We start from the raw sequence: 13,191 nt of genomic DNA, 5'->3' as shown, positions 1-13,191 counted from the left end.
TTTTACCCAAAGGATAAACTCTTGTGCAAAAGATTAAGAATAACCATGGTCAAAGCAATAAATGCTTGATGAGACCCTTGGGTTACATGGAGGTTGAGTTTAGGGAAATTTTTTAATCATGCTAGAGGGTTGAGTTAACCATTAATGGTTTGGGAGACTTTCAAAGTTAAGTGGTTGAAGCCTTTAAGGGTTTTCAAAGACTTTGAGGGTTTGAGAAGTGACTTCCCTTTGTTTAGGGATGTGACAAAGTTTAGGAAATGGGTTAGGTTAATTTAGAAGTGATTCGAAGAGTCTAGAAGGGGTTAGGAATAGGGTTTAGGAAGCAAGTGGGAGATGTAGGATTTTGCAAGTGGATGAAGGGATAATAGGATTTAATTGAATAAAATGAATTTAATTCAATTTGGTTGCAATTTGGGGAAATCAAATAAATTAGATTTATTCAATTTAGGGTAAACTATTTAATGAAATTTGAATTTAATTAAAAGTGGATAGAAGGGATTTAATTGAACAAAATGATTTATTCATTAAATGTCAAAAGAGGCCTAGTGAATTTAATTTAAATAAATTGAGTAATTTACTTAATTTAAATAGAGGAATGTGGGCGATTTAATTAAATTAGATTTAATTAAATAGAGAAATGAACATAAAATATTCATTTAGGAATATGCTCATTTTTATACGTCTACAATAACAATATCTACTTGAAGTTTGAAGGAGATCAGATCCTGATCTATGAGGTATTTGTTGATGACATTATCTTTGGTGGAGATGACAAGATGAGTCATGAGTTTGCAGATGAGATGAAGAAGAGTTTGAGATGTCACTCATAGGGGAGATAAAGTTCTTCATTGGACTGTAGATCCAACAGATGAAAGATGAAATCTTTATCACCCAGTCCAAGTATGTCAAAGAGGTGTTGAAGACCTTTGGCATGGAAGATAGCAAACCGGTTGGTACATTGATGGTGACCGGTTGTAAACTATCCAAAGAGGATGACTCAGCATTGGTTGATGAGAAGGAATACCGATCAATGATTGGTAAGTTATATTATGTAGTGCATAACAGACCAGATATTGCGCATGCAGTTGGCATTACTACAAGGTTCCAGAAAAGTCCACGAGAATCCCACTTGGTAGCGGTCAAGCGGATTCTTAGATATTTGAAGGGAACTATTGACTATGGGTTATGGTATCCATACAGTAATGATTTTAACCTGAAAGTGTTCACAGATGTTGATTGGGCTAGTAATGTAGATGATCGGAAGAGCACAACCGGTGGTGCATTCTTTCTCGGTGGTAGACTGGTCTCATGGATGAGTAAGAAGCAGAGTTGTATCTCTCAGTCTATAGTGGAAGCAGAGTATGTTGCAGCTTTCATGAACTGCACTCAAACAATTTAGATGATGCATGTATTAAATGGCTTCAAATTTCTTGTATCTGAACCAGTAAGTATATTGTGTGACAATACTAGTGCAATTAACATCTCCAAGAATCCGGTTTTGCATTCTAGAACCAAGCACTTTGAGCTTAAGTATCATTTCTTGAGGGAAAAGGTTCAGAACAAAGAGATTAAACTAGAACATGTTTCCAGTAAGGAGCAGTTAGCAGACATATTCACCAAGCCTCTCCCAAAGGCTACATTTATGTACTTAAGAGGTGAATTAGGGGTGCTGCCCCTTCAGGAAGTAAACTAAAGGTATATGCTCCACATTAGTCACGTATTGCATAGTCAATTTTTTTTTTGGATTGATGTGTTGAAGGATGCTACTCCTCAGGGGGAGCAACATAATGGAACATGGAAGCTTGTGCCTCCACTTTGGCATTGTTGTCAAAGGGGGAGAAGAAGAGAAGCGGAGAAGATATCTGTAGAAATTGAGAGAGAAGATGTGAAGCGGAGATATATCTTTGTATATTTCCATCAATGCCAAAGGGGGAGATTGTTGGCATTATGTGAACCGGTATGAAGACATGATGACATTGTATGTAGTCATTGATGTCAATATGCTGAAGAGGAGAGAACCGGTATATGTGAGAACCGGTATGTTACCAAGAACCAGTATATGTGAGAACCGGTATAACACTATGAACCAGTATTTGTGCCAAAGTGAAGCGGTGTGTTTGCTTAAGGTGAACCGGCATGTAGTTATGGGAACCGACACATGGAAGCTTGTATGACTACCAATTGGTAGTCTCAACTTCAGGGTTTCCGGTTGAAGTGCCTCAAGCCTGTGTGACTCAATCGGTGACTTTGTGTGATGAGTTAGCATTGTAATGAAGAACAAATCGTGTTGCCACGTCAGATTTGTGCACGTGAAGGATCTTGCATGAAGGAGATTGTCTCTATCTACCTCGAGAATGTGTGAAGTCTGTAAACAGTTATAACATGTGATGGGTTATCAGCCGCCATGAAATCGATAGAAAATGAATGATGGAGAACGTCTTGAGATTGGTTCAAGACTGTTGCATTTAATGCAATGTGCTCAATGGTCAGGATTGAACCATTTGAATTGCTTAACCTAACATGTTTAGGGTTTAGGGTTTAAGCTACCGACCTATCTAGTTCCTATAAGGTCAATGTTGTGTTTCTTTCTGAGGTTGTTGGCAAAAGTCGTGAGTGTGTATCCAAGAGAAGAGATATGTGATTCTTGCTAGACCAGAAGAGAGAAGTGATACCTGCAAAGTGTAAGTGTAGAAGGTGAAGAGGAGCTAAAGCAGATCTGCATTGGCATTGAGTGCTGCTACCAGATCATTATAATACCTGTTGATCTCTAACCATTTCAATAGTTGGGAAATCCCTTAACAGGGTAGCTTTAACCGGCTTACTGTAAATCCTTTAACAGGGTGACTCAAAACCATTAAGTTCTTGAAATCCTCTAACAAGGTAACCTTTAACAGGGTTTAACCCTTAACCGAGTATTCTAGCCATCCCTTAACTGGGTGATCCCTAATAGGATTGGTTCCTAACAGAACCTATTGTATTAGTCCTTAACTGGACAAGGCTCCTAATAGAGCGAACTTCTAAAGAGTTCAAAACAGCTTGTGGGTATTCATCCCCACCGTGGTTTTTCCTAGTTGGGTTTCCGCGTGAAAAATATGTGTGTCATATGTGATGTCTTTTTCATGTGATGCTATGTTGTTTTCTGTCAAGCAGTGAATCATGTTGATCTAGCTGTTTATATATATATCTTTTATGATAGATTACCCGCTCATGCACTAGGGTGAAATGAAATGATGTATTAGATTGTATGAAAAGATAAGTGTCAACCAGTTTATGCTTGTCTCAGTTATTCTGGGTTTTGCCAGTTGTACTTTATTTGAGAATCAGTATTACTGTTTGTCTGCCTAAGCACAATGTCTGCTGACAAACCAGTTTAAGATTGAGGCTTTTGTCTGTACTGATTCACCCCCCTCTCAGTACCTGTTTGGTACTATCCGTTCATCATTGAGTTATCAATTTATATATATTAGTAAAATTTGTTTTATATATTAGTATATTATTATATTTAACCAAGTTTATTATTTAATTTAATGCATTTATTAATTTTGAGTTTGTTTGATTTATTGGTTAATTTAACTTAATAACAAATAAATAATCGATCAATTACAACCTTACCCAAAATTAATGAAATAAATTTTTTGAATATTCTAACTAAGAGAGTTATGCCAAATTAAACATAATCAAACTAGACTATTACATCAATTGTCTAAGTCTCAACGAGTAATTTGACTCATATACCTTGACTTCATTAGGTAATTACATCAATTTTCTATGTCTCAATAGGTCACTTTGACTCAATTACTTAGACTTTATCTTGTTTGAGCAAAACCTGCCATCAACTGTCACGCTTTGACTAAAACCGAGGTAATTCAAGTAATTGCACTAGACTGTCCAAACAATCTTTGATCAATTGTGCAACATCAATCAAATACACCACCATACTACATTAGCATCATATCTCCTACATAACCTAAGGATACTTATCGGCTTAACCAAATTTTCTCATCCACAATCCACCATTCTACCATACCTAATTTTCTCAAAATTTTTGATTGATCGCTCGAATTTTTAAAATTTCATCCCATCTCTCAAGGGAGCATACCTAACCGCCAACCTAGCGCATGCTCGGGCATGTACCATGCTTATTTATTTTTATTTGAAACAATGTGATAACTGCATCGTCTTAAAGATGGGCAAATGTAGACACCCAAATCTGTCTACTTAATTAAATGAATACTTAGTATTTATTTGATTATTTAACTATGTTATTCTATTAATTAAACTAATATTTAATTAATTCATCTTAACCCTCTTCTCCTATTAATTAACTAAATTATTTAATTCATTTGATTTAAATTCACTTAACCAAATTTAGACAATTAATTAAATAAATGAAGCGTATTTATTTAATTAATACCCTCTTTCACATTAAAATAAATTAATATTTATTTAAATTTTTAAAAACCCATCCCTCACATTTAAATAAATAAATATTTATTTAAATTTCTAAAACCCTCATCCACTTGCACTTTCTAGAAAATGCAAGTTGCACACTAACCCTTCTCCTAATCATATATAAACCCCTATTATTATCCTAATCCCCCTCTAAATGTTTGCACATTTCTAAACTAAGGGATTAGGGAAGAGTCACTTCTCAAAAATATCTAAGGCTCTTACAAAGCATTAAAGGCCTTCTCCCTTCAACAAGTTATCCCACATGGGTCTTTGACCAACCTAACTCACCTTTAACCCTTGCACATTCTCCCAACCCTTGGTTAAAGGCTTATCCCTTAACCTAACCATCCATGGTAACCCTCAAGTCCCCTCGATATTTAAAGGCTTTGAACAATCTAACCCTTCAACCCTTGCACATTCCTTTACCCCTTGGATAAAAGATTTATCCATTAACATAACCTTGACCTAACCACCCATGGTAACCATCATGTCTCTTCAAGAATTTAATGATGTGTCCCTCTCCTCTCAAGCCTTCCCTTGTTGACACTTGTCAGCATGTGATTATCTTGAAGGGGAGCACATGGATTGAGGATCACCACTTCCTTAGGCAATCCTAACCCTTCCTCAATCAACTCAATCTCAAGCTTTCATTTACCCATTTCGTCTATAAATAGGGCTCATTCCTTCATTGTTAAAAAAGAAGAGTGATCCATGCATCGTGTCCCATCCAACCGATCAAACCATGTTCATTGTAGTCCATCTCTAACAGGAAGGGCTACATAGTTGGTGTCATCTAGGTCATCTTGTATGCAAAGCATGTTACTGTGTTTGCATTTTCAACCCAACTGTCAATTGGTTGACCAATTAAACACAATCAAACTAGACAATTACATCAATTGTATAAGTCTCAACAAGTAATTTGAATCAGATACCTTGACTTCATCAGGAAATTACATCAATTGTCTACGTCTCAATAGGTCACTTTGACTCAATTACTCAGACTTTATCTTGTCTGAGCAAAACCTGACATCAACTATCACACTTTGACTAAAATTGAGGCAATTCAACTAATTGCACTAGACTGTCCAAACAATCTTGATCAATTGTACAACATCAATCAAATGCACCACCATATTGCATTTGCATCATATCTCCTACATGACCTAAGGATCCTCACTGACTTACCCAAATTTTCTCATCCATAATCCACCATTCTACCATGCCTGATTTTCACAATTTTTTTTGAGAGATTGCCTGAATTTTTGAAATTTCATTCCATCTCTCGAGGGGGCATACCTAACCACCAACCTAGTGCATGCTCCAGGACATGTACCATGCTTACTTGTTTTTCTTTGAAATGATGCAATAAATTGTACCGTCTCAAAGAGGGGCAAATGTAGACATCCAAATCTGTCTACTCAATTAAATGGATACTTAGTACTTATTTGATTATTTAACTATGTTCTTCTATTAATTAAATTAATTCATCTTAACCCTCTTCTCCTATTAATTAAATAAATTATTCAATATATTTGATTTGAATTCACTTAACCAAATTTAGACAATTAGTTAAATAAATCAAGCATATTTGTCTAATTAGTACCCTCTCTCACATTTAAATAAATTAATATTAATTTAAATCTTCAAAAACCCATCCCCCACATTTAAATAAATAAATATTTATTTAAATTTCTAAAACTCTCATCCACTTGCACTTTCTAGGAAATGCAAGTTACACACTAACCCTTCTCCTAATCATATCTAAACCACTATTATTAGCCTAATCCCCCTCTAAGTGTTTGCACATTCCTAAACTAAGGGATTAGGGAAGAGTCACTTCTCAAAAATATCTAAGGCACACACAAAGCATTAAAGGCCTTCTCCCTTCAACAAGTTATCCCACATGGGTCTTTGACCAACCTAACTCACCTTTAACCCTTGCACATTCCCCAACCCTTGGCTAAAGGCTTATCCCTTAACCTGACCATCCATGGTAATCCTCAAGTCCCCTTAAGCCTTAAAGGCTTTGACCAATCTAATCCTTTAACCCTTGCACATTCCTTTACCCCTTGGATAAAAGATTTATCCATTAACCTAACCTTAACCTAACCACCCATGGTAACCATCATGTCTCTTCAATTTAATGCTTTGTCCCTCTCCTCTCAAGCCTTCCCTTGTTGACACTTGTCAACATGTGATTGGCTTGAAGGAGAGCACATGGATTGAGGATCACCACTTCCTCAGGCAATCCTAACCCTTCCTCAATCAATTCAATCTCAACTCTTCAATTGCTCATTTCCTCCATAAATAGGGCTCATTCCTTCATTGTTAAAAAAGAAGAGTGATCCATGCATTGTTATTTTGCAGAGATTTTGAATGATTTGTTTGATGTTTTACCTCTTCCACTAGTTGGAGTTGCTAGTTACACTAACACTTCATTTGCATCCTCATCCACACTTGACATAATCAATCATCTCCCATTCTCCATTTGGCATCCCATTTCTGCTAAGTGCTCAAACTGAGGGCATACTCCACATAGCAGAGGAGGACAAGGAAAAGATAACACAAGGGAGCATCATGGGGAAGTTTCCTATTCATTTCGTTTTGTTTATTTCCTAACTTCTTGTTTACTAATCTTCCTTGATAATGCTTTTAAATGGTTTACTTTTATGTTGATGATTAATCTTGAGTGACCATTTTATTGGGGTTCACTAATGATTACCCAGAATACTAATCTAGTTAGGTTAATTTATTATACTAAATTTTATATTGCATGATAAATAAAAAGTAAAATAATTCCAATGACTAGCTTTTAAAATCATTATGCAGAACTTTTAAGTACTATACAGGATGGGGCATTATATAATGTCGCACTTTACTGAGAATACATGAATACTTTGGGTGGAACTGGTTCCTACTCGAACATGATATCTTTCAATAAGGATCAACATACACAAGCTCCTCCATCTCATAATTATGTCTCCTTATCCCAAATTATTAGCAAATCTTAATGAGTGCACATTATCAATAATAAGTTGACCAACATACAATATTATACATCACATCTAGTCCATCATATAATACCATATATCATATCATATCATCACACCCTTCAATTATAATTTAAATAAATCATTAAGTTCCATGTTCTATTGAGTCATATATGATAAGGATATGCATCAATCAAGATTGAAATCATAAATAGTTTTTAACCATATTTTATTAAGAAGATCCACATTGATAATTCCATACATTAAATATAATTTGAAACATGTAGAATCATCATAATATAATGTAGAATACTTTGTAATAGATGATCTAAATCAAGGATAAGAGCATCTTGAAAAATATCCATCATGTCTAACCAATCATTAGGATATAAAACATACACATAATAAATCATAGATGGGCCAAGTTAGATAAAATCAATGTAGATTCACAACCATCTATCAATAAAGAAGTATTATAATCATGATTGAGAAGTATTCATATATTTGGTATTGAGGAGATATATTTTCCAATTTCCTCAATAGTGACTATAAAACTTCATGTCTTCTAGCATGAATCTACTCAAAGTTAATCCTTTCAATATGTACTAAACTTAATTCATGTGCTTCTTGTTGTATATGCTTGTCACTTGAGTTTAAAACCAAGAGGAATATGAAATGATTCCTTCAATTGAGAATTTTACTTTAATGTTTGGTCGTCAAAAGTAAGTGCACTATGTAGTTATTCACAAGATCATCTTTTCATAACCAATATATACTCTTTTAGGTCTATGAATAGGCTTAATAGAATCAACAATCCCTTGTCCACCTGCACAACCTCCTCTCAGTTGTGTTCACACAAACCTTCAGGATAGCTTTATACAAATTGAAACTTATGGTAGGAGAGTTAACAATAATTTCTAGTCCTGTCCTCAACCTTTACTAGGATTTGAATGAATATTTCACTTGGATATATTATATTTGTATATTTTGTAAATTTAATAAGTAATATTTCTAACATGTGTTATCATTTATAATTTTGTTATTAGAAACAATGATGCCCTTTGCTATCCTCCAATTGCAAGTATTCATGATATCTTCCAATTTCTTACTTGTTTAGAGGCTCTTGAAATCGATACAATTAGGCAAGCTTATTGACACACATGAAGTATAGTACTCAATTGTTTCTTGTAATCAGATTAAATTAAATAAAAAACTTTGCATCCAATCTTATAGAGGTCATCTCATCTTAAATGTGCATTAAAAATATTAATAAGCTAGGAGTCATGTCAACAACATCCTCCTCTCTCTTCCTCACTTCCTCACTAAATCAATTTCCTTGCACCATCTACTTTGCCCATGTTCATCATCCAAATCAATCTTGTTCTTTTGTTTTCCCATCATGTGCATTGAACAAACATTAATAAACTAACTATCCTATCAAAAACATCCTCTTCTCTCTTATCCACTTCTTCACTAAGTCGATCTAACTTTACATTTGTCAAACAACCTAATCTATATAATCATTATATTATTTCATCTTAAATGTACATTTAAACAATTATGAATAAACTATAGATCATGTCAACAACGTCCTCTCCATTTTCCACTCCCTCACTAAACAATTTCCTTATACCAACTACTTTACCTTAGTTGAACACCCTAACTCTCTTCAACTAGGTATCATGTCAACAACCTCCTCGTCTCTCTTCCTCTCTTCCTCACTTCCTCACCAAGTCAATCTCCTTGCACCATCTACTTTGCCTATGTTGAAATTCAAATCAGTCTAGTCCTTTTGTTTTCCCATCATGTGCATTGAATAAATATCAACCCATGTTGAACATCCAAATCAATCTAATTATATTATTTTGTCATCCTAAATGTACATTGAATAGATGTTTAAAAATTGTCTATCCTAGCAACAAACTCCTCTCTTACCCACTTCTTCTTTAAGTCAAATTGACTTTACATATTGTCAAAAACCCTAATCTATATAATTATTATATTATTTCATCTCAGATGTACATTTAAACAAATATGAATTAACTATAAGTCATGTCAACAACCCCTTCTCTCTTTCTCACTTCCTCACCAAGTCAATATCCTTGCACCGTCTACTTTGTCCATGTTGATTAACATCCAAATCAATCTAGTCATTTTGTTTTCCCATCGTGTGCATTGAATACATATTAACCCATGTTCAACATCCAAATCAATCTATTCCTTTGTTTTCTCATCTAAAGTGTGCATTGAATAAAGATGAATAAACTATTGATCCTACCAACAACTTCCTCTTCTCTCTCACCCACTTCTTCACTAAGTCAATCCGACTATATATTGTCCAACACCCTAATCTATACAATCATTATATTAACTCAAATATATATTTGAACAAATATTAATAAACTATAGGTCTTGTCAACAACCTCCTCTCCATTTTCCACTTCCCCACTAAACAATTTCCTTACACCATCTACTTTACCCTAGTGGAACACACTAATCTACCTCAACCTATAGTCCTTGAGCATGGGAAAAACTCTTCCAGCTATTCTCATGTTGGGAAACAACCTATTTTGATATTAAGGAAAATAAAACATACCCACATTGAAAAAGATAGAAAGGCACTCATGACATGATGTGACACAAATAGATGGTTGGACCAAGTCCATCCCAGCTCCATCTAAAGCAGCTTTACATGAAATTGAGATAGATTTTACATATTGTCCAACACGATAATCTACCTCAACTTATAATCCTTGAATAGCACAAAACTCTTCCACCTATTCTCATGTTGGGAAACAGCCCAACCTGATGATGATTCAAGAAAAATAAAACATACCCACATTGAAAAAGATGCAAAAGCACAAGATGACCTAATGTGACACAAGTGGGTGGTTGGACCGAGTCCATTCTAACGCCGTGTAAAGGAGCTCTACAGATAGACTTGTAGGAATCTCCCAATAAAATTTAGACTCATCGTGAATTCCAATAACTTTTGTTTTACTCCGGCCATGCAAGAACCACTGAGAGCAATTGCACCATTAATTCACATTTAGAAAGGTCAAAGATCCCATCAATCCAAAACCATATTAATTAGGAAACCTGAGAGGCTCGCTTCCATAGAAACCGCGTGAAAAGATATACAGGTCTCCTAAAGACGTGTTAACAGATTTTTTAATACAAAAAGTCCTCTATAACTGAACCAATAGAATCTCCACGTAGCCCACCTTATTATTGCATAAAAATATTAAGAGGACAGACTGTATTTTGTTCATTTGGGTATTTTCTTATTCATAGTCTTTTCCCAACGGTACAGGCCTGCAAGAAGGTTTACAGTTGTATCCTCTTCATGTGTGGATCTGTAGGGAGGCAGGATTATTTTGTGGGTTGCCTTGGGATTTGTTGCTTTTGCACTGACTGATCTATAAATACAAGTCCTTAGCTCTCTAAGGTAGTATAATCTTACTATATTTCATAAGGTCTAGTGAATTGAGATAAGGATGGCATTAGAAAACTTGACAGAGGAGCAGATTGCTGAGTTCAAGGAGGCTTTCAGTCTGTTTGATAGAGATGGTGATGGTAAATATCATGTTATTTATGCATAGTATATGTATTGTAGACATTAAGTTTGTGCAGTTCATATTGTTGTGATTTGAGTTTTCTGGTTTGATTGTTATCAATGTTTTAAATCATTTTTTATGACACTATCATTTTGATAGTGAGTAGAGGATAGAATATGAATCATCATCATGATAGTGAGCTAGTGAGCTAGATAGGAGAATATGAATCTATATTCTCTTCTCTAGCTTGCTATCTTGATGAAAAAAGATACACATAATCAAATCCAGAAACTCAAATCACAAAAATATATATGTTTTTTTTTTTTTTTTTTTTTAATTCCTTTAGTTTCAAGTATGATTGAGTTTATTGGGTATTGGGTTTTTGTAGGTTGTATTACCACTAAGGAGCTTGCAACAGTTATTAGGTCCTTGGGACAGAATCCCACAGAAGGAGAATTGAGAGACATGATCAGTGAAGTGGATGCTGATGGCAATGGAACCATAGATTTTAGTGAGTTTTTGAATCTCATGGCAAGGAAAATGAAGGTATGTTAGTGGGTAAATGTGGTTTTATATGCTAGGAGAATGAATTGACAATTTGTTGGTGGTTGATTTTTATATTATGGGTTTTTCAGGAGACAGACACAGATGAAGAACTGAGAGAAGCATTCAAAGTGTTTGATAAGGACCAAAATGGCTTCATTTCAGCTTCTGAGGTCAGTTTCTTGACTAGTCCCTTTGTCAATACCATGTTGTAGGTCTGTATTGATTCTAATGAGACACGCACATGTATATGTGTCAAATTTGATGTAACCAGTAGAAGATTGTTGAATGATGTTTTTGCTTATGGGTTTGTGTACACTAGTACTAAATAGAGCTTTATGGAATGATAAAGCTTTTGTTTTGTTTTGCTCAGATATTTACATAGTGTATTGTGAAATAAATTTACACCTGTAGCAAAAAGATTACACTTCCACTTTGTCATTGTAAATTTGGAATAAACTCACACAAGGATGTTAAGCACAATACTTAGAGAACTGGCAGACAATCATAATAAATGGGACAAAATCACACTTTACATTCTTCCACTTAAGTATATAATCTCACAGCCAACATTTAGTGTTTTTCTCTTCCAAGCATGTTTTTCTGAGGCAGATAAATGGAGCTTCTCATGCATTTGTATGTATATGCTTGCCTTACATGCATAGGGATTGATTTTGTTAGTGATTGTCTTCACATATAAGATGTCATTTAGAAGTTGTAATGAAATGAGAGTTTTTAATGACGTTCATGAAATCAGACAATTTATGAGATTCAATTTTAATATTGTGTAGGAGATCAAATAATTTATGAGATTTGAGAGCTAGAATTGGATTTCTAATTTTGAGAGTTTTCTTTTTGATTCAGTTGAGACATGTAATGATCAACTTGGGAGAAAAATTGACAGATGAAGAAGTTGAGCAGATGATAAAAGAAGCAGATGTTGATGGAGATGGACAGGTTAACTATGAGGAGTTTGTGAGAATGATGATGGCATCTTAAATTATGCCCATCCTTGTTTCCCATAAAAGGTTTCATTTAGTTATTGATTTATTAAGTTGTAAATGTATCCTCACTCTTTAGTGCTACAATTTTCAGCAGCCTTTGGATGGACTTTAGACTTCATATATTTTCTAGGTTCTTCAACATTCATCTCCTTTGCATATGGATTTTGTACAGTAGATTAGGGTTCTTGACTTCAATATTTTCTGTTGAAGTCAAGCTCTACAAATGACTTTTAAGGAAAAAATCCTTTTGAAAGAAAGAGAGTTGTAATTGCATGGAGTAATGCTAATAGTTTTTTAAAAGCTTAATAAATTCTACATGTGGATATGTGTGTCCCAGTTTTTATAATGGAAGACTCTCTTTGACAACTGTACAGGAGTATGCAAGTGGGTATAGTTTTTTCCTGCATTAATGACCAATTCAAACAGCTTTAAAAATTTTACAACTCATCTTGCATGTGGAGAGATCCCCATTCAGAAATGATATTCATAGATCACTTTATGGAAGCATAAGAGAAATTGAAAAATATGAAATATAATACTTATTCTAGAAACAAAACTGTGTTAAATGTCCTCCTAATGGTTTGGCTTCACAGTTGTTTACTTCATTATCTTTATATTCATTCAGTGATATTTATAGTTGTTTTA

The 13,191-nt window shown here is 34.4% G+C and overlaps 1 protein-coding gene across 1 annotated transcript; it reads left to right on the top strand.

Moving 5' to 3' along the window:
* The first annotated feature begins 10,631 nt into the window (after positions 1-10,631).
* LOC131028335 (calmodulin) lies at positions 10,632-12,892 on the top strand. Its single transcript, XM_057958602.2, has 4 exons — positions 10,632-11,018; positions 11,388-11,545; positions 11,635-11,715; positions 12,407-12,892. The coding sequence occupies exons 1-4, from the start codon at positions 10,940-10,942 to the stop codon at positions 12,539-12,541; spliced, it is 453 nt and encodes a 150-aa protein (XP_057814585.1). The 5' UTR covers positions 10,632-10,939; the 3' UTR covers positions 12,542-12,892.
* Positions 12,893-13,191: the final 299 nt, after the last annotated feature.

The sequence above is a fragment of the Cryptomeria japonica genome, chromosome 7, assembly GCF_030272615.1.
Source record: "Cryptomeria japonica chromosome 7, Sugi_1.0, whole genome shotgun sequence".
NCBI lineage: Eukaryota > Viridiplantae > Streptophyta > Pinopsida > Cupressales > Cupressaceae > Cryptomeria > Cryptomeria japonica.
The sequence above is the reverse complement of the archived record's forward strand: the minus strand, read 5'-3'. Positions and strand labels throughout refer to the sequence as shown.